Source organism: Pygoscelis adeliae, unplaced genomic scaffold, assembly GCF_000699105.1.
Source record: "Pygoscelis adeliae isolate BGI_AS28 unplaced genomic scaffold, ASM69910v1 Scaffold383, whole genome shotgun sequence".
In the NCBI taxonomy this organism is placed as follows: Eukaryota; Metazoa; Chordata; class Aves; order Sphenisciformes; family Spheniscidae; genus Pygoscelis; species Pygoscelis adeliae.
In genome coordinates, this window is record NW_008824592.1 from 1,782,956 (window position 1) to 1,805,584 (window position 22,629).

The 22,629-nt window shown below is 37.2% G+C and overlaps 1 protein-coding gene across 1 annotated transcript in view; it reads right to left on the reverse strand.

Moving 5' to 3' along the window:
- DYNC2H1 (dynein, cytoplasmic 2, heavy chain 1) overlaps window positions 1-22,629 on the reverse strand; it is a 191,267-nt gene that overhangs the window by 57,246 nt on the left and 111,392 nt on the right. The window contains 5 exon segments of the mRNA XM_009322273.1: window positions 10,927-11,031; window positions 12,897-13,108; window positions 15,189-15,264; window positions 18,023-18,178; window positions 20,116-20,226. Of these exon segments, the coding sequence (XP_009320548.1) occupies window positions 10,927-11,031; window positions 12,897-13,108; window positions 15,189-15,264; window positions 18,023-18,178; window positions 20,116-20,226 (660 nt within the window).

The window sequence follows — 22,629 nt, forward strand, 5'->3', positions numbered from 1 at the left end:
GTATAGTGGACAGCGCATTACTTTCAGCTGATTAAAAAGGGGAATAAAGGAGTATTTTTGAGTGAGCTTCAGAACAAATCACCTCATTGTGCAGAAGGACAGGATTTTCAGCAGAATGACTGTTTGATCTGCAGTGTTGATCTGCTCGAGGGTAGGAGGGCTCTGCAGAGGGACCTGGACAGGCTGGATCGATGGGCCAAGGCCAACTGTATGAGATTCAACAAGGCCAAGTGCCGGGTCCTGCACTTGGGTCACAACAACCCCATGCAGCGCTACAGGCTTGGGGAAGAGTGGCTGGAAAGCTGCCTGGCGGAAAAGGACCTGGGGGTGTTGGTCGACAGCCGGCTGAACATGAGCCGGCAGTGTGCCCAGGCGGCCAAGAAGGCCAATGGCATCCTGGCCTGTATCAGAAATAGTGTGGCCAGCAGGAGTAGGGAAGTGATCGTTCCTTTGTACTCAGCAGTGGTGAGGCCGCACCTCGAAAACTGTGTTCAGTTTTGGGCCCCTCACTACAAGAAGGACATTGAGGTGCTGGAGCGTGTCCAGAGAAGGGCACCAAAGCTGGTGAAGGGTCTGGAGCACAAGTCCTATGAGGAGCGGCTGAGGGAACTGGGGTTGTTTATTCTGCAGAAAAGGAGGCTCAGGGGGGACCTTATCACTCCCTACAGCTACCTGAAAGGAGGTTGTAGCGAGGTGGGTGTTGGTCTCTTCTCCCAAGTAACTAGCGATAGGACGAGAGGAAACAGCCTCAAGTTGTGCCAGGGGAGGTTTAGACTGGATATTTGGAAATATTTCTTCACCGAAAAGGTTATCAAGCACTGAAACAAGCTGCCCAGGGAAGTGGTTGAGAAATCCCTGGAGGTATTTAAAAGACCTGTAAACACGGCGCTTAGGAACATGGTTTAGTGGGACTTGGCAGTGTTTACGTTTACAGTTGGACTCAATGATCTTAACGGTCTTTTCCAACCTAAATGATTCCATGATTCTACTCAAATCAATGAAATACAGGTAAGATTCACCCATGGCTGTTGGCCAATATGATGGCAAGGCTGCTCTGTACTGCATATGAAAAATCATGGCAATCAGAGAAAATTCTTACTGCTGGTACAGGTAACATTATGCCTCCCTTAAGAAATGGATGGAAGATTCATGGAATGACTATTCCACCTGATTCCACCTCTCTGTCCCTGGAGACATCATGGAACACATCAACATGGAATCCACTTCCAAACACTAGAGGAAAAAGGCGGCAATCGTAAACAGTCAACATGGCTTTACCAAGAGCAAACAATGCTTGACCAATCTGATTGCCTTCTGTGATGAAATGGCTATGTGAATGAGGGAAGAGCAGGGGATACTGCTAATAAGGCTTTTGACATCATCTTCAATCACATTCCTATTCTGGAAGCTGAGGAAGTATGGAATTGAAGCATGATCTCGAAGAATGGGCTAGATGAAAAACTGGCTGTATTGCTGAAGTCAAATGGTAGTGATCAAGGGCTGGACGTCTGGCTGACAGCTAGTGAGAAGAGAAGGAAACCAGGGTTTGATACTGGGGCCCACACCATTCAATTTCTCTGTTAACAACTTGGATGATGGTACACAGTGCACACAGACAGACAGTGTTGGCAACAGTTCCACTTAGAGAAGGAGGTTGGACTACATAAACTCCAGAGGTCCCTTCTAACCAGCATTTCTATAATTATGTGATCTAAGAAAACTTTCTAACTAGGATTCCAACCCTTTCATGCTACCTTATATTGGTGTGCATGGCTTTCCTTCTGTTTCTCATGCATTAATTTTAACTTAAGATGGCATTTACATTTTTAACTTCATTTTTTTTAAAAAAATTGTCTTAAACTGCACTCTTGAAAAGTTCCTGTCAGGGGGCAAGTAACAGGTCAGTCTCACAAGCACACTCTCTTCTATGAATGTGAATGATGGCCTTGCCTAAGGATGCATAATTAGTTGTGGGAACCATTCACTTGCTTTAGCAGTTGAATAAAATAAAACTGATAACAAACAAATGAAATTTGAAATGTGTTGGTCTTTCACTGCCCTGGAAAACAAAACAAACAAAAAAATCTGTTTACTAATTAATAAAATCTCCTTTTCATTTCTTAGCACTTCTAAGAAAATTATCAACATCTTTGAGACAAGCACTATAACCTGCATGCTTTAAGAATTTTGAATTTTCACTTCTTTCTCCTGAACTCTTCAATTTTAAATTGAATACTTAGATATGAAATGAAAGTGTGATAACTATATCTGGATTGTTACAACACTCAGTGCAGAAATGGGAGAAACAACTATGTTTCAATTCCTGTCCCAACGAATATCTAATTTTTCAAATAGTCCAGCTTCCAGTAGAAGACAGACCCTCCCACTTCTGCGTAACCAACAATCTGGTAGTTATGGCAGTTTTCTTTCATCTCTTAAATCGTCATTAAAATGTTCATTACACAATTTTTAGAAATGTCGTTGACATGATTACAGTGTTTGATCCAAAGTTCAATGGAAAGAAAAAGGTACTTCCAAAAGGTGATTCACCCCTTTATTGTAGATGCCTATCTAAAAATGGCACAAATTACTCCCTGTAGCTGCTTGTCTTTCTTTAGTGACAAAAAAATGGATAACTAGTTACGATGAGGTGGCTAATATTCATATGATTCAAGTTAGATGAGATGAATTACACTGGGGCTTCTTTATTTTAACTTCAGTTGGCTTTGAATTGAGCTTATGTTTTTCTATCACAGTAACTAGATATTTAAAAGAAAAACAAACTCACATGAAATTATTCCACTATCGATCAGGGGAATTTGAAGTGGCTTGAATCAATAAATACATCACAAGTCTTTTCTAGTAAGATTTTAACAAAATATCCTCTAAGACTTGAACTACAAATCTGACAGAACCTCTCTGTGTATTTCAAAGATACACTTTTATTCTACAAAATCTACTTTTAAAATAACATTGACTTGTGGGAAATGTATTAAAGAATAACATCTAAATAAAATATTTGGTATTAATACAGGAGGTATTTTAAGAAATACTAAAACACTAACTGAAGATAATATCAGTGAAGGAAACAGGATTTCACAGGTCTACATAATTCACTCTATGGCAGGTAGAAACGTGTTATTCTTTGGAGATGGACTGTAACATACCGGAAGCCTAGATAACCATCAGACTAGGCACCTCACTCTGAGAAAAATAAAGCTTTGTTAGATGAAAATCATCTGTAGTATAGAAAATATTTTTTCTCTTATGTTAGTTTATCTGCCATCCTCTAATAACTACCCAAAAGAGTATGTCCATACTGGTAAATAAAAGGGGAAGTTTGTGACTTCAAGCAAGAAGGAAAAGGCTCTTTCTCCACCTGCAGATGTGCCATTGCAGAATGAGTAGAAACAGGTGAGGAGGAAAAAGTTCTACTGGGGAGGCACATGGGCTACCTGAGCCTGACTCATGGATCAGAACCACTGCCATTGAGAGGAAGTGGCAGGTGACCATGGACATGGGGGCCCAGCTGGTGTTCTCCCCGATTCTGCTAGTGAAGGGAATGGGACAGGAATGGATGCATGTGACCATGCAACCAGGTCACAATACTTGGTTGCAGAGCTGGGATTATGCAGACATGACTTTGGCTCTTATGGCTGTGACACCTTGTTTGAGAGGGATTGACAGCTAGGGGCAGACAATCCATATAACAAAGCGTAACAAGAGTATCTGCCAACAGGCTTGCTACTAGCAAGCAGAGCTTTAAACTAGGTTTGTCAGGCAGTTATGACTGAAGTCCAAAGAGAAATGGAGGGGCAGAAGGTCGGAAGAAAGCACCTAGAGTATAACATAATGGGAAAGGCATTCCTTTAAATATGTGAAACGGCAAGTCAGTTCTCTTGTTAACAATACAAAGAAGCACACTAAAGTTACAGGAATTGTTCAACTCTATGGTGCCTTCATGAATACCAGATGGATTCCACGAAGACGTTTTGAGATTGGTTAGATGGGACAGAAAAGCAGAATCAATTATTATCAAAAGAGCTGAGATAAATATCTAGGATTAAAAGAAAAAGGAGTATCTCAAGGAACCATCCTTCTGCAAATACTTTCAGATAATAAAAATAATGGAGTTGCTAACTGGGAGAAGTGAGAGTGATTCCCATCACTCAGAGACAAAACAGGCAAAGACAAGCATGCAGCTGGGTTTGAGAGAAATGTATCTGGGAAAATTAAATTATCTTGTATCCTCTACCCTGCCACAGAAAATACTAGTCAGATTTGAATTATATTTGAGACTAAAATTTGTCTGAAACAGGTTCTTAAACCAAGTAATTTTCTTGCAAAATCTGAATCATCAGAACTGCAGAGTATCACTGGCCTGGTTCAAAAGCAAATAAAATTATGAAGGTCAAAATATAGGAGGAGAAATACTCTCAGCAACTTCAGTTGAAGTGAATTGGAACCCATTTATTTGAAGTTATACGTATTCACAGCTCAACATTTTTAATCGGTATACAAAATCGACAATTAAATAATTTTATAGTATTTCATTGAAAAATTGGTAAGAAGCTATAGTCTGCAGACTCTTCAACAATCAACAATCTGTTTAATATCTTTATCAATTATCTGGATGAGGGGATCGAGTGCACCCTCAGTAAGTTTGCAGACGACACCAAGTTGGGCGGCAGTGTTGATCTGCTCGAGGGTAGGAAGGCTCTGCAGAGGGACCTGGACAGGCTGGATCGATGGGCCGAGGCCAACTGTATGAGATTCAACAAGGCCAAGTGCCGGGTCCTGCACTTCGGCCACAACAACCCCATGCAGCGCTACAGGCTTGGGGAAGAGTGGTGATTCTATGATTCTATGAAGCTGAGAGGATTATTTTACATTTGTGATGCCCTTAAGCACTTTGAAGATGTGGTGGGTTGACCTTGGCTGGCTGCCAGGTGCCCACCAAGCCGCTCTATCACTCCCCTCCTCAGCAGGACGGTGGGGGAGAAAATATAACAAAAGGCTCGTGGGTCGAGATAAGGACAAGGAGAGATCACTCAGCAATTACTGTCACAGGCAAACCAGACTCAACTTGGGGAAATAAATTTAATTTACTACTACTACAAATCAGAGTAGGATAATGAGAAATAAAAACAAATCTTAAAACACCTTCCCCCATCTCTCTCTTCTTCCTGGGCTCAACTTCATTCTCAACTTCTCTACCTCCTCCCCCCGAGCAGCGCAGGGGGATGGAGAATGGGGGCTGTGGTCAGTTCATTATATGTGTCTCTGCCGCTCCTTCCTCCTCACTCTCTTCCCCTGCTCCAGTGTGGGGTCCCACTCATGTGAAACAGTCCTCCACGAACTTTAAAAAGTAAGTTTCAATTATGTATGCACAATCACCCCCAAGAGGTCCTAAAAAGTGAACTGCAAGTCCACAGGCTTGCCTTCCACTTGCCATTCCTAGGATGGTGGACACAGAAGAATCAAGATGCTGTATTAGTATACAGAGAGACTGTAACCATCCTTTATCCTTGCATGATATGTGTAAGAAAGTATACTCATTTTGTCCATGAAAATATCGAAAACAGCCTGTTTTTCAACCTTACTGATACATACCTGTCTCATACAATAGTCTCTGCGAAGCATTATGAATCTGTACGCGTAAAAGAATGCTGAATTCCTGATGCAAGATATTATTAAAATTATTATACACAGTGTTCTATATGGAAATTAGCATTAAGCAAACTAAATGTTAGCCATATTGATTATCATTGGCAGTCATATTTGAAGAGTCTTGGATAATTTGCCAGTTACTGAATGGCTTTTTTTGCAAAATGCTTTACAATATTATTGGAGAAAGTTTAGATTAACCAGTCGACTGATCATACATAGCTACTAGTTACAGGCTGTAGTCACTTGCAAGCTTAGCCATTTGACAGGATTTGATGGGGTCACACAACACTAACAGAAGCCTTTAAATGCTACGCTCTCTAAGAAGTGCCTGCAATGACTAAGTCTGCTGTGCAAAGAAAGGAGGGAGACAAAACAACAGCTCTGCATTTTCATTTCATCTTCCTAGGGTCGTTACTAGGAATAAGTCATATTAGTTGCATGTATACTAAATCCTGCACAGAACAAGATAGCTCTTACTGCTTTTCCAAGGTGTAAAAATACATATGCAGGCCTGTCGGTTTCAGTCTGTAAAAATTCTATTTATCACACATGATAAGTGTTAGTTTAACTAAGACACTTTGTGTATGGGTCTTATATATATCTTTATATTCTAAAAAATATAATAAAGGATAAAATTGGTTCATAGGAATTCATAAAAGAACAGAAATATGGTCCCAAGAATAAGAGACAAGTACACCAGAGCCAAAAGCCCACTCTGCAAAAAGGTGACTGGAGAGAGATCTAAATTACAGACCCTTCTCATCTACAGGAAACCTAAAGCAAACCTCCACATATTCTGACTGCTCTAATCACTGGTTATAGGTTAGATTGGGAGATTAAACCACCTGAATACAGGCCAATATGCAGGCAAAAACACAGTGTTTATCAGATCAGAAGAAAGGAATATGACTGCAACCGAGTGGTGAGGACTCTTGCTGAGTGTGAGGGACCTTGAGTTGCAGCTGTACAGAAAATCTCTACCTGGTGTAAAACAGACAGGACGAGCTATGCTGACTCCTGCAGCTGCACTGCCAGCTGAGTTCTCTTCTATTTTAACTGCACTGTTCTGCAGAGAGAACATAGCAAGAGATGTGAGATTATTCATGACCATATTCAACCTAAGGGATGTTATGTCAAGGGCTTGTTGTAACAGTAGGTAAGGCAGAACTGAAGAGCCACAGTGAACTCTAGAAATGCCAGCCTCTCAAAATTTACCTAGCTCTACCTACATAAAGCAACTAAGGACAAAATCCAGAAAAAAATCTAAGTCATGTTGCTGAAAAGATGACATCTATTTAAGTCAAAGATTTTCTTAAAAACAAAATGGCTCTTACCAGTATGCATGCAGTATTAAGACTCTCTGAATTACACTACAGAACATCATAAGACACAATTTCTAACAATTCAATTAGTAATTACCAATATTAAAATTATACGGCTAGCGATATTCAGGTCTTACATTAGAAATTAAGTTCTCTTCTGGAAAAAAGAAAAGCTGTAAATATAATCAATATTTGCAAGGTTACTGAAAAAAGTCCATTTCTTTTTAGTGCTGTTTTAGGTTTACCCAAACATTAGCAATGCAGTAGGTTACAGAAGAGATCTCTGCATTACTGCAAAATGCTGCACTGTGCTGCAGCAAATTTCTGCTACAGCAAAGTGTGTTGCTGCAGCAATACAAACTATCATTCCTATACATGAAAAATAAATAATATTCATAGAAAGTCTATATAAAATCTACATTTCTATTATCTAAGTATTCCATCTTGTGTAGTGAAACAGTGTCATAAAATGATATCAGATTTCTTGTAACAGAATTACATTAGTTTAACTTCATGGTTAATAGAATAGATCATAATGTTACCTGTTTTACTTATTTTAAAAGATTTTGAACTGATAAAAGATTGCTAATTACAATTTACTTAAAATCAATGTATATCTGAATGATTATTTTAAATCTCTGAGCCTAAACATATGACTAAAGTCAAAATTGCTGTCAGTTGGTTTAAACAAGTAACTTCAAAGTATGTATGTTTCAAAAAAACCTACTTCCCCTAATCCTGAGTTCAGTAGTGTGGACGATACAATTCTGTGCATCTATGCATAAGGAAGAAGATGTTAGTAAAAATACAGACTGAGAAATGATAACGGCTAGTAGATGAGAAACTATATGGGATAGTAGACATAAATTATAAGAGAATATACCATATACTTTGCACAGAATCAGTGAAGTAGTGGACACGGTATTAAATTTCACCTTTCTGGTGCTAGTGACATGGCAACTGAGCTGGTAGCAATTTATTTCTCGCTACCTTATTCATTCAGCTTTTCTCTGCTTTAGCTTGGTAATGGATTTATGAGAAACACTTCTGTTAGAAGGCAATCATTCAATTTCAGATTGTGAACCACCTATGGATCTAAGACAGCTGCCAATCTGTCAGAAATGGAATGGAAGTAGGATTCATAGTTAGTTAGAAACACAATTTAAGAAAAATCTCCCATTTCTGTTACTTAAATTGCATAAGACTTAAAGAAGTACCACAAACTATTATTGGAAGGATGAGGAAATCTCTCATATGACAAAGAAGCATCTCACAGAATTGTAGCTACAGCAGTCTCATATTTTCAAGATTATAATCCATAGTTTATAGTTTATAATCAATGCTATGACAGACCAGATCAGTAGAGTGCGAGTCTGCATGTAAATGCGTTCACGACCGATTTCCCTTCACACAGGAACTCTGAATCTATTCTGATTTCGTGGAGGTTAACTAAGGACTTACTTTCAAATACTAGCATTTTTAACAACTGCTGCTTTTAACAAGTTATGTAAGCATAGCTGAAATAAATAAAATAATCAGCAGTCTACAGTGTTTCTGACAGAAACAAAAGCATTTAAAGTTGCTGTTTATGTAAAAGATTTTAAGACAAAAACAAACAGAGCTACACTGAGCCGGTGCATTTTTTGGCTTTGTAATAGAGGAGTTCTTGAGCTCAGCATATTATGCACCCTTATCCTACTGATTTGTCTTTATATAGTGTTATAGTTTCATGTGCTAATAATAAAACAAATAATTTGACAATACAGCTATGGATTTAAGTGAACAGATATATTTAAACAAATTTACCAGTACTATATTTGATATTCAACAAATGCAATACTCAGACATTTTTTTTTTTTTTTAAACAGATCAAAGGTCTTATACCAATAAGAAATTTCTGCATGGAGCCTTTTTAGGTGAGTGTGAGCAAACAATTAGATACTTCTTTAAAAAATGTAATTCTAAGTCTTGAAATTATAGGCAATTCCAATTATAGGGAACTTCCAATTGATTTTGCCAAGAAAGGTTGGACCAGATGATCCTTGAGGTCCCTTCCATCCTGGTATTCTATGATTCTATGATTTAATCTGTGGTTTTTCCCCATAACTTGTCATTATATAAGATAGCATGCTAGGACTGTGCAGAAAATTAAAGCAAGCCTTGATATACAGACCAGTTCACAACTCTGATATAAGACTCTCAGTTCAATCAACTTTCGTGTTATCTGACGCAATTAACTTACCAGTCAAATAAACTATGCCAATCACTAGTTAAATATTTGTACTGTTTAACTGTGCTTACACAGTAATCATGTGCTCTCATCCAGACTTAAGTACAAAGCAATGAAAAAAAAAAGAATAAAGAATTTAAGCTTTCCTCAAAGTCCTGAACTTGCTCCATATTTGACCTAAAAGGTATTAGAATGCCCAGCAAACCTGAATAAACAAAAGGTGCACCTTCACCTGCTTATAAGCATTACCGAATTTCAACTCAGGCTGAGGTACAGCCCCTTCGTAGTTGAACTCCTACCTAGACTCTAGGCCTTAGTGGCTCAATTCAGTTGTTACACATAATGCCATTTGAGACTTTGTATGTTATCCAAGAAAATGTTATGGATAGGCAGATATGATACAGGACCTCCAGATACATGCCCTACTGGGTCAGGGTACACAAGCAGTGGGAAGCAGTGCTTAACACTGGCTTCTAGTGCCATTTTGCCCCTGACTTCCAGTTGCTGGCCCAACAAGAAAATGTATTCACTTGGATCCTGTGTCATATTTGGCAGCTCCTAGTAGATGTCTTAAATACACTAGGGCATCTCCAGATGATACTAATTTTTAGGCAACTGAATTGACACCTAAGGGAAGTGATAAAATATTAGCAATGAAAAGCTTTGTCCAACAAACCAAACAACGTATTGATGATGAAGACATCCAGAGTTCAAATCACCCCATCTTTTCCTGGTCTGACAAAATAGAAGTTATGAGGAGAACAAGAGAGACACTCAGTATTTTCTGGCTCCACAAAGGGTGAGAAGAACAGCTGCCCCAGCTGTGCCATTAATAGTACCCAGTATAATGGGCGACCCAGGTCACTCACCCAAGCTGAGGCTTCTACATACAACTCCAGAACAAATAGGTGAAAAATCTTTGATCATTGCCTATTATTCCAGCACTAAGATAACTGCATTCTCACATATTAAACATATATTCAAATCTGGACTAGACTGCAATTAAATCATAGCTGAGAACTCTTGACTATGATATAGCCATCTGCCATATCTTACAATAATGCAATAATGGAAACATTTAAAATTAGTGATTTTTTAAACTAAGAACTACAAAAACCCTGGAACATACTTTTCATTATGTTGAGAATTTCATTATGACATGCCTAAGTAGTTGTATGCTATTCCCCAGTGAGAATAACTTTTTTTTTCAAAATTTCACATTTCTAATAGTAAAGATAGAATTCTGACTACTGGGAGAATTCTTCAGAAATTACTTTTCAGAAAAAGCATAAAATGTTACCTATATTCTATCTGTCAAACTATTGTATTAGAATTTGGTGACCAAAACTAAAACCTTAACTTGCAGTGAACAGCAGCTCTAAGAACTATCCCATTGACAGGAGTTAGATTAACAGTATAAATAGAACTAGTGAAACTACTTACATAATGGATACTCTTCAACATAAACTGAATTATATTATTGTAAACTTTCTCAATAATTCTTTGTTTATATAAGTCCTAAACAAATATCTTTGTAACTAAAGATAATTGTTATATTAAAATATTCTACAGGTAAAAGTCAACATATTCCAAAAATCCCTCCATTTACTCTGACTTTCTTATGGAAAATCACAGGTGATTGGGTTCTCTAGCTTATACTGGATGCAGAAAAGATTCAGAGGTCAATGAAATATGTAAATTTACCTGGGAACTGATCATACATTGTGATGAACGAGCAATATTAGCAGGCAGGCCAAAAAAGTCAGGTTTATCGTCTTCTGGAAGGCTTTCAATAATATTACGATAATCCTGCATTAGAAGAAAAGAATAAACATAACTGAGGGAACTTTTTGTTCAGCTCATGAAATTAACAGTGTATGCTGAAAAGAGTTTCATTAAGTGCACTGCACACAAAGATTAAAATAAGTATGTAACATATGACAGACATATCTTGGTAATCTTATTTATAAATTTCTTAATTTTATTTATAAAAAAACTATCTTCTTTTACATAGTGTTTCCACTCTAAAAGAGCAAAAAGCAATTCTGATTACAGTGATGCTATCAACTGAAAAGAAAAATATGCTAAGACTGTCTCCGTAAAGTAGTTACAATACTTCTGTTGAAAACTTAAAAGTTAGATTAATGACAATGTAAAAAAGAAAAAAGATTTCAGCATTTGGAATTTGAATAATAGAGTATAATACATATTTATAAAATGAAGAGCACTCACTTCTATTTAACTCTATGAAGATATTATCATTCAAAGAAAGTGAAATCGTTTAGGTAAAAATAGGTTTTCATGATCATTGAAGATGCAGAATAGCATCAATAGTGGTTACAGTGTAACAGTCACTAGTGATGCTGCTCTTGTACAAAACAGAAAGAGGCCTTGCAGACTAAGGTAGACTAATGGTGCTGGATGTCTCTTTTATTGTGGCTTTAAAGGCAAAAATATTTACTATTTGAAAGTCTGGCTGCACCCTATTACGTTATATTATGTGTATTTTGTCCTCTGCTTGCAGGAGCATGTCCTAGGTGTACACGATTTACTTTGACACGGAATCTCACTTCAGAGATAACAACAGTAGCAGACCTCTACACCAAACACTGAAGGAACACTACTTAGTAAGAGATATTATTCCAATTAACTTAAGTAATCAAACTGAGCTTTATTAATAGTGTTCTACTAATCAAAACTACTTGCAGAAAAATATTTAAGACATAAAAGTATAAAGTCTCACATAAATAATCATATAACTATAAGAAATTCAGAAACACTAAATTCAGCGCAGGTGAGAAGAAAGATTCATCTATTTCACCATATTATCTACAAGAATAGAGATCAGCCTGGTTTGTTTATTCCTTCCCTCTTTGTGGTATTAACTCAGCACATCTATAGAAAATAACCGTCATATTTAAAGTAAAAAAAAAAAAAACCAAATCCCAAACCTAAACAGTCAGAATCCAGGCAGAGAATGCCAAATGACAGCAATTTATTTTAACTGGCATAATTCCATTTACATCAACTCATACTAGAGGTCTAGTATGGAGTCCTACATTAAAATGCAAATGAATCTTAACAATAGTAACAACAACAATAGTACGTGAAAGGATAGGGAGAGATCAGTTCTTTAGAGTCTGTTGAATTCCCTCTTGTCTACACTAAAGGAATACTAAAAGAGAATCAGAATCCATATTTATCTCCAAATAAAATGTCATATACCCTCCATGGCATGTTAGCAGATTATGTCAGAATGTTGATATATTTTGTAAATAAGGAGATATATTTAGATTTTCCTATTTCATCCAGAAGTTATAAGCATGTTTAGCAGTCTGTACAAAAGTGCTATTATGTTAATATATTAAGTTATATAAAAAGTCAATGATATCTTTCTTTGTCCTAAATTGACCCAATTTCTTTTACTCAGTTCTGCATAGCTATGCTGCTCTGCACCATAGTCCAATGAGATATCATAAAAAAGGATACTGACCGAACAGACTAGCAGAATAGTTCTGACAACTTAAGAATTAGTGCTCCACACAAAAGAAGTCTTAAATAAATGGAGGTATCCTTTGGATTGTAACTCTGGTTTTGTTTGTGGAATTATTTCAAAAAATAATTCCTGAAAATAACTTCATTTCTATATTAGGTGATAGAAGATGTATACCTACCAAAATACTGCAGGAATTCGGTAAAGAGATTGAATACGGGAAACTAGTCATCTTCTTGCCTCTAGCATTTAAACTGCCAATGACTTGTGGATTGAAAAGCTGCTCCAAGTAGGACCGAAGAACCCTCATATCGAAGTAATTATCTACACGGCCTCCATAAATTGCATTTTCAAACAAGCCATGCACAAATTCCCACTGAAAATCTTTGGAACCTATAAATTAATTAATATTAGTTTTGTATCAATGGATAGCATTGCATTATAAGCATTTCTTCTTGTCATTGCAGTTCTTCAGTGAAATAAAAAAATACAAAGACATCATATGTTGTTTTTCTTCTATATTACCGAATAATAAAAGTTGCAGAAACTTCAATGAGTTTGTAAATATTTGTCATTGATAAAACGAACACTTACTGTGTTTCAAAATGAGTTATTAGAAATATTACTTAAGTCTTGAAGTGTTTTTTATTGTAGATAAACCAATTGGTTATATGCATGTCAGAAATTATGCTATTAAAATTTTAATTATGTGCTCCTTTGTCATAAATAAAAAGAATTTCCCTTGTTCAAAATTTTGTACACTATTTTGTATCACAGTACCATCTGATCTCATAAAATAAACTGATTGATTGAATCAAAACCAGATCATGCTCAAAATAGATAACATTACTGGAAATGTCATCTTTCAAACACAAAGAGGTCCAGGATAGGTACTTTGTAAATCGTTATTAATCACATAACATAGCACATAAAACTAAGCATGTTACCATTAGTTTCCTGGTCAGACTGATGTTGCAATTAGATTACTCTGGCTTAAGTATATCCCACAAGTTCAAAATAACTTATTTTCCCTCCCTTCTATCACAGCTGTCCAAAACAACTACATGGGACAATGATCTACTTACACCCTATAGCTTTCATGTGCAGGTAAGAGCTTGATCAGAAAGGTACTTCTTAAAGTCACTTGAAAAAAGGAATCAGCAATTACTTTAAGGGGGGTTTTATTGGTGGTAACTGTTGTTTCCAAATACATCAATCATTCATTAGTAAGAAAAGTTATCTTCACAGCAATAGTTAATGATTAGATTAATGATTATCATTGACAGTTAATGACTCAACCTCTTCACATCACTGTATCTTTCAAGTCTGTATAAATAAGGTCCAGTTCCAGAAGTACTAATCATCCATAAATCTCATTTAAGTCAATGATCATAAATTATCTCTAAATATCAGTTCGTAACTTTACTTTGAAAATATATAAAATGTGAAGACTTTAAAAAAAATACCTTTTTCATATTAACTAATATTAAGAAATTACTACGCTACTTAACAGAACAATGAAGTGGGCTCTATCTAACAGTGAGTTTCAATATGAAGAATTCATTCATATTCAATTCATTTATTCAATATATGGGGGGAGTTCACAGCGGGAAGGAATCGAGACAGAAGACTTCATCTTCCAGACTGTATTTCCTTTTTATTCCTCTGAACTCAAGAAGCTGCGCAGAATAGTTCACGGCAGAAAGAAATTATTCTTTTACTCAACCTCCCAAAAATGGAATTATGATTGACCCTGTGTTTCTAGCTTTGCTTACTGGTGATGAGCCTTGCAGCATCTCCACTCTTATCTGAGTGTTGTAGAAAGATAAAGCTCTTCATGCAACATCTCTACTCATGGTAAAATGGGACAGGTCCTGCTTGAACCCAAGGTCAGATGGCACAAGGCAGCCTGCATCCATACAGCTAAACTGTCCTTTGCCCCAAAATAAGGTAACCTCTTACCTGCTGCCTATTGGAAAGAGTCTCCAGGCTCTGCTATCTGACAAACCATGCCTTGTCACTGCCTACGAGAATGCCAGTCTGCATAAGCCAAATTTGGGAAAAAATAAACCTGATCATGGAATAGTTTTGAGCCTGTGTCCAGCCCTTATCAGTTTACTAATACAGACGTATGCTCAGAATCTGGGATCTACATCCAAAAAAAGTCTGATAAAGCTTAAGCACAGCTGATTCAGGGTCAGACTACTTCCCATACTGATATAGTTACCTAACTACCTGGTCGTGTGTTTATATTTGTGAAAATGTTCCAATGAAGATTCAAATGCAAAATTTAAATACCTTCAAAGCAGCCTTTAAACAGAATGGCCCCACTCCAAACAAAACAATCATGCAAAGTAACCAAATTATAAAAATTACTGTGAAAGTTTTTAATATTCTAAAAATTTTAAATGAGAGACATTCAGAAGGGTTATTGCTACAGAGGTGAGAAATCTTTCCTTAAGAAGTGACTTACCCTCAAAAAGTCTATCAATAATGTCAAAACCAGCACGGAGATCAGATAAAGAAAATTCATAAAATTTGGTCCAACCCTACCATTAAAAGAAATCCGAAGAATTTAATTAGTCACACAATGATGATCATGAAGTAAAATACAAATATTAGGTGGTTAATGAATACTGTATAATACTTAATATTGAATGAAAAAAGAGACAACCTATGTCCTCGGAAGTGCATCTCTGGAAACATTCAGTGGTATAAAAAAAAATCAGCTCTACTAGTGCATTTATTTTTACATACTTATAAAAAACTAGAATCCATTGAGTAAGAGGAATGTAAACTTAAGATTCTTTTGTTTCTTAACAGTATTTACTTCAACTAAAACTTGCTGACATCTGTGACTAGATCACACATTGAATTATGATTTTATTTCTGAGGGCTTTTTTGCATTTCAGTTTCCTTTGGATTTTAATAAATAGGTCTGATTCTTCAAACACAGTCTGCATTATACTTTCATCATCTTACTCCTTAATTTATGTCACTTCTCTACTGACAGAAAAAAATCTAATGAGTAAAGCAATTACTTCTACTATTACAGCAAAACTGCTGACCGCCATATGCATATTTTAATCATTCTCAGTTTGCACCTTCTTTCTGTTCTTGGTGGCATTATTCTTTATATAGCATTAATGTGTAATGTGTATGTAATTCTCACAAAAACCTTTCAATGTAAATGGATAAGTATAAATAAATATTGTTATATGATACAGAACTCAGGAAATCCAGATCTCAAAGGTATCTCCTGTTGCTGTATCTTCTTATGGTTGTACCTTTGCATATGGATGATATCATAGGAACAGGAGCATAGGACTCATGATGAGAAACATGCAAACGTGTCAGATAACATGCACATATCCAGTGAGATGGATACAGTCTCAGGTCAAGACTGCAGCTGCTCCACAGATCACAATCAAGCTATCAGCCAGTCATCCTGAAGGTCATAAACTGGAAAGATGCTACAGTCTCTCAACAGTGTTCACGTATTATTTTTTTGACAGATGTGTACATGGACCCAAAACAACCTGAAATTCATTACAAAATACAAGAGCATCTAGCTGGGATTGCGGTCCACCAATGTCAGAATAGAATAGAATAGAATAGAATAGAATCATTAAGGTTGGAAGAGACATCTAAGATCATCGAGTCCAACCATCAAACCAACACCACCATGCCCACTAAACCATGTCCCTAAGCGCCGCATCTACACCTCTTTTAAATACTTCCAGGGATGGTGACTCAACCACTTCCCTGGGCAGCCTGGTCCAATGTTTAACCACTCTTTCAGGAAAGACATATTTCCGCATGTCCAATCTAAACCTCCCCTGGCGCAACTTGAGGCCATTTCCTCTCATCTTACCTCTAGTTACTTGAGAGAAGAGACCGACACCCACCTCACTAGAACCTCCTTTCAGGTAGTTGTAGAGAGCGATGAGGTCTCCCCTCAGCCTCCTTTTCTGCAGGCTAAACAACCCCAGTTCCCTCAGCCACTCCTCATAAGACTTGTGCTCCAGACCCTTCACAAGCCTCGTTGCCCTTCTCTGGACACGCTCCAGCACCTCGACGTCCTTCTTGTAGTGAGGGGCCCAAAACTGAACACAGTATTCGAGGTGCGGCCTCACCAGGGCCGAGTACAGGGGCACGATCACTTCCCTACTCCTGCTGGCCACACTAGTTCTGATACAGGCCAGGATGCCGTTGGCCTTCTTGGCCGCCTGGTCACACTGCCGGCTCATGTTCAGCCGGCTGTCGACCAGCACCCCCAGGTCCTTTTCCGCTGGGCAGCTTTCCAGCCACTCTTCCCCAAGCCTGTAGCGTTCCAATTGTACCAGTTAGAAACTGGTAATCTTAAGCAAAACATAAAATCATCACTAAGTCTGCACGAGACAAGCACAGCTACAGTGGAATTAAGGAAAAAGCAGTAATCCTGTCTGTGTCACTTGGAAAGCTGGTGGTAAATGAACATGAATTTGAACAAAGCCAAATCAGAGTTCATCTATCAGATCAGTTCTTTAAATATTTTCACCTATTCTACTTCTTGAACACCATATTGAAAGTTTGTTACTACAAGAGGCAGACAACCTTCTAAATCACAAAGTCAAAATGAACAAAAAACTCTCAAACATTCCAGGCTCTGTCAGATCAGATCTTTAAGATGACAGGTTAATTTCACCACTATTCTAAATAAAATAAACAAGACATAGAACAGTTTGTTGGTTAGGGTTTTGTTCTGTTTAATTTAAGCATCTGCAGCCAGAAAGAAATGTTTGCTTTAAACAAAAATTTATCTAAGGAAAAAACACATCACAGTCTGAAAACCATTATAATCCTCACAACAAGTGAGTAAATTCTTTTGTTTTTCCTTCTCCTTGAACAGGGTTTGTGTGCAGAAAGAGTAGACAATATCATCTCCTCCTTCCCACCAAAGTGTCTCTTTTCTCACATCTTCCATTCAACCGTGTACGTTTCCAAAACATTTTTTCCTGTCCCAAGCAAACAGGATTCACAGAATCTTTTCCATGGGACCTCACTCCTGCACCAGTATCAGTTAGTACACAAATCACAAAATAACCCCATCCAGGCAGTAGCAATTTTCAAGGGGATAGGAATTTAGGCTACCAAGATCTTGTTTTGCAGTGAATTCGGAGACAATAATGAAGGCAGGCACCAGAAGTATCCAAGTTTTACTCATCTCTGAACATGATCTAACATATACCTGATGAAAAATACTTCCAAGTATAAAAGCTAATAAATGGGGTAAATTTTTAAAAAGGTAGCAAAAAAAATTATTACCTGAGGTATATAATTTCTTCTTTCTTGGCATACAGCATGAAACCATGCTAAACAAAAGAGAGAATGTGCTCGAGACAAATTTCCCTTTTTATTAATTTGCTCTGGTGTCCAAGACTCATAGGTTCGCAAGAGATTCTTTTTGAGGCCCGGAGGTGCCTGCATTGGAAGGGAAAACACTGTTCTAGACAGAAAACCTGATACTTTTATGCACTATTTTCTTAAATTCTAACTTACAATTTATAACTTAATGAAATGACATACAGTATTTAATAAAATAAAATTTAACAAGAAAAAAATCTGCTTGTAATAAATGGCCTAACAACAGAATGATCTTATACTGAAAACAGCTTAAACAACTTAAACATACTGAAATTGTAAGCAGGACCAACTGATAGGAGGACTGAACTACACTAAAAGAACTTAGTGAAAGAATACTACTCTATCAAAATATGTAAGCTTAAAAGTAAATTCAATTTTTTGAATTTAAGAACAAGAACTTTCTTCTGATTTTACAAGCTCAAGTACCAATTACCATTTCTGTGATCAGAGCCAACTCGCCTTATGCCACCACCACACTCTGTTTGTTAGCGTATAGATATGGTATATATGTATGATAAAATGCCAGTTCCCTGATTCAGTGTTAGGTAGTGTTCACAACCAGTAGAAATAACTGCAGTTAAAGTGTATATAATAACAAAGATTACAGTGCTTAGAAGTAAAAACAACTGATTAGATACCCATTTTCAAATTATTTGCAAGTGTGAAGGCAAACATAAATTTTAAAGAGATTTAAATCACATTTTCATATTTATAAGAATGTTCTTTCTTTCTTTTGAAAAATAATATTTGTTAATGTTTCCATAAGATTACCACAGTTGCATATGTTGCATATGCAAAGTTGTGGCAAATAATTGCAAAATATTGTAGTCAACTGATGATTTTCTTTTAAACTATCTACGTCTTGATTGGTAACAGTTAAGGAATGTACCACAACCATATAATAATAAAATAGTATTAGTCAAGTCATTGGCAATCATTGCCCTTTTGTGGTAACACAATATTTACTATAAATGATAAAAAAGGTAACAAAAGGATTTAGAACATTGCATCAGTGTGAAGTTCCAATTATTCCAAAGATAGTGGGATCAGTAACTTCAAGAAGCTAGATGAAAAGAAATGACAATCCTATACAGTCCTGTGGTTTCTGTACGACTGAAGACCTCAATATAAGCCAGAAGGTACCCCAGAAGTTTAAAAATACCTGCAGTCAATATAAAAGTGTAACAATTTTGGCTTCTTGAAAGTCAGCAACATTGGACTCTAAAAGGTCAGAGCTTCTTGGTTTAACTGTAGGCAAAATCTCCACACTCCATAACCAATGGAAGAGTTAGTAGCACCCCTATCCATGATTTCCATAATGGACATTAATGCATAAGTGCATAAATGATTAGAGCACTTTCCCACAAGTTGGATGAGCATGGTCCCAGTTATTCCTTAGGTTGATCGATTCTGAAAGAAAAGCTCTCAATTTTTAGTAAAGGCCTTTAACTGTATATTCTGCTGTATGGGAAGAGAGCCATTTTTGTTAAAAGGGTCCAGTGAATATAAAGCTATGGGGCCAAAAAGAAAAATAAGGAAGAGAGAAAGTGTGATTCTGTGATCTTCAGATGAGCACATTCATCAAGAAGGAGGAATTCCTTGTTTTTCATCCATGTCCCAACACCTGTGTAGGTTTTTGCTTTTAAGAAACACTGATTAAATGCACAAACGAATTTGGAGCACAAAACAAAACAAGTACTTTCAGTTCAGACTTTCAATTGGAAAAAATATCTGGAAAGAAATTTTACAAACCTTCCTTTTAAAGCACAGCTTCTGCAAATTTCCACATATACATTATAAATGATCATTAAAAATCTCTTTCAAGGTAAATTCATAGCATTTTTTGTATTACATCTAATTGAAATACAAGGCAAAACCAGCTATGAAAACAGTCCACATTATCCAAACTTTATTCTATCTAAATATATAGTTTACTATACATCAAAGTTCATTCTTTGAAAACATAGAATAAAAGCTTTCCAAACAGATCTTACTTCGTAAGTTATTTTCAGACTTGACTGAAGCAAAATCGGAGTAAATTTTGGATGAACTTCAGTAGTAAGCCAAAGGCGGAAGTTTGGTTGAGGCTGTAATGTATTCAGTTCCTATTAAAGAGATGTTATATATTGAAGTAGGTTTTGGGTTTTTTTTAATATACAAAACAGTATTTACAAAATTATAATATCCTAAATTAGAAAGTTAGGCTTGTCTAAAAATTCTTTAGCTGTTTTTACAAGTGAGGTTATTCAAAAGACTATTGTTCAAGATGTCTTGTCTCCACACATTCTATATACCCATCATGCTCAAGTTCAAAGTTCATCCTAGCCTTGTCAAAATATTTGCAACTCCCTCCCAGATCCTCAATTCAGAGCATAATATAAATGTGATATAACTGCATATATCGCAGTTCTTGACTTCTTTTACGTAAAAAAACACCAGAAGGCTCAAAAGACGAAGGCTTGGAATGTGGGCTGCATATCAATAGCAGATCTCGATGACTTTCAACAACTGTATAGCTATATTAATTTCTTTTTCTTCAAGTGGTTGTTGTATGCACACTTCACATATCATGATTCACAGAAAACTGAAGATACGAAAATGGAGTTCTAAAAGAATATATATTGTCAAATGCTATTTCAAATACAAGGGCTTCACAAAAAATATGTAAGTACTGAATGCATGAAAACATACTGCTGGTGCTTTACCTGCATCTGAAACAGACATATTTTTCACTGAAGCTACCAAAGCTGTTTGACAATTGACTGAGAACAATGGCAACAGTTCTGTTTATGTGTCTTGGAAGAAACATAGCTCAAAAAAGCTGTAACAGATTTTCTCTCACTCCATTCATTTTGATAATCTCTAAAACATAATCATAATAATTTTGTTCTCTGTGCTTTCAGTAAAGAAGAAAATTCTGTTAATCCATGAATCATTCTGCTCTTTAGGCAAAATTACAACTATATCTGGTACCTAAAAACACAGAACTGTTGAAGTTGGAAGGAACCTCTGGAGACTGCCTAGTCCAACCCCCTGCTCAAAGCAGTGTCAACTACAGCAGGTTGCCCAGGGCTGTATCCAGTCAGGTTTCCAATATCTCCAAGGATGGAGACTCCACAGCCTCTCTGGGCAACCTGTTCCACTGTTCGACCATCCTCACAGTAAAGAAGTTTTGTCTTATGTTTAAACGGCATTTCCTGTATTTCAGTTTGTGCCCATGGCCTCTTGTTCTGTCACGGGACACCACTGCGAAGAGCCTGGCTCTGTCTCCTTTACTCCTTCCCATCAGCCGATACACAATAAATACTAAGATTGCCCCCAAGGCTTCTCTTCTCCAGGCTGAACAATCCCAGTTCTCTCAGTCTCTCCTTATACGACACATGCTCCAGTCCCTTCATCACCTTTGTGGCCCTTTACTGGACTAGCTCCAGTATGCCCATGCCTCTCTTGTACTGGGAAGCCCAGAACTGGACAGAGCACTCCAGATGTGTCTCAACACGGCTGACCAGAGGGGAAGGATCACCTCCCTTGACCTGCTGGCAATGCTCTGCCTAAAGCAGCCCAAGAGGCCAATGGTCTTTGCCACAAGGGCACGTTGCTGGCTCATAGTCAGCTTCTTAACCACCAGGACGCCCAAGTCTTCTCTGCCAAGCTGCTTTTCATCCAGTTAGCCCCAGACTGTCTGGGTGCCTGAGGTGCCTTCCCCTGGGTGCCTGCCTCCCCAGGGGAAGCACCTGGCATTTCCCTTTGCTGAACTTCACTATGTTCCTGTCAGCCTACATCTCCAGTCTATTGAGGTCCTTCTGAATGAAAGCACGCCCATCTGTTGTATCAATCATTCCTCCCAGTTTTATATCATCTGTACTTGCTGAGGATATACTCCATCCCATTATTCACGTCATTAATTAAGACGTTAAACAAAGCTGGCCACAGTATCAACCCCTGGAGCACACCACTGATGACTGGCCTCCAGCTGGATTTTTTGTTGCTGACAACAACCCTTTGAGCTCTGCAGTTCACCCAGTTTTCAATCTACCTCACTGTGGTACAATTGAGTCCATATTTCATAAGCTTGTCTATGAGGATGTTATGGGAGGCAAACTAAGATATGAAAATGATCCACAGCCTTGGAAGCAGGAGATTTAAGAAAAGAAAACAAGGGAATTTACATGCTGGTTCAAATGCAATCATCTGCAGCACGCATCCTCTGATACACTGAGTTTGGCTAGAAGACAGCTAAGGGCAGTCAGTTGTAAGCTGTGAAGCTATAATCTTCATATTGATAAAGTTCACATCGACCAGTGTGTCAGAAGACATATTTCATCCGCTCAAATGGAAAGACTGCGAGAACTAAATTTAAGTACCTGGATGGAATTGAACTATAAATAGGCAGGTCTCTCTTAAAAGGATGTTCAAGCATATGAATTATATAGCCTCACACTTACTAATGATATGCAAAACAGACAAGGGGATGTGCTGAGTCAAACATGAGCAAATCTCAGTCTATA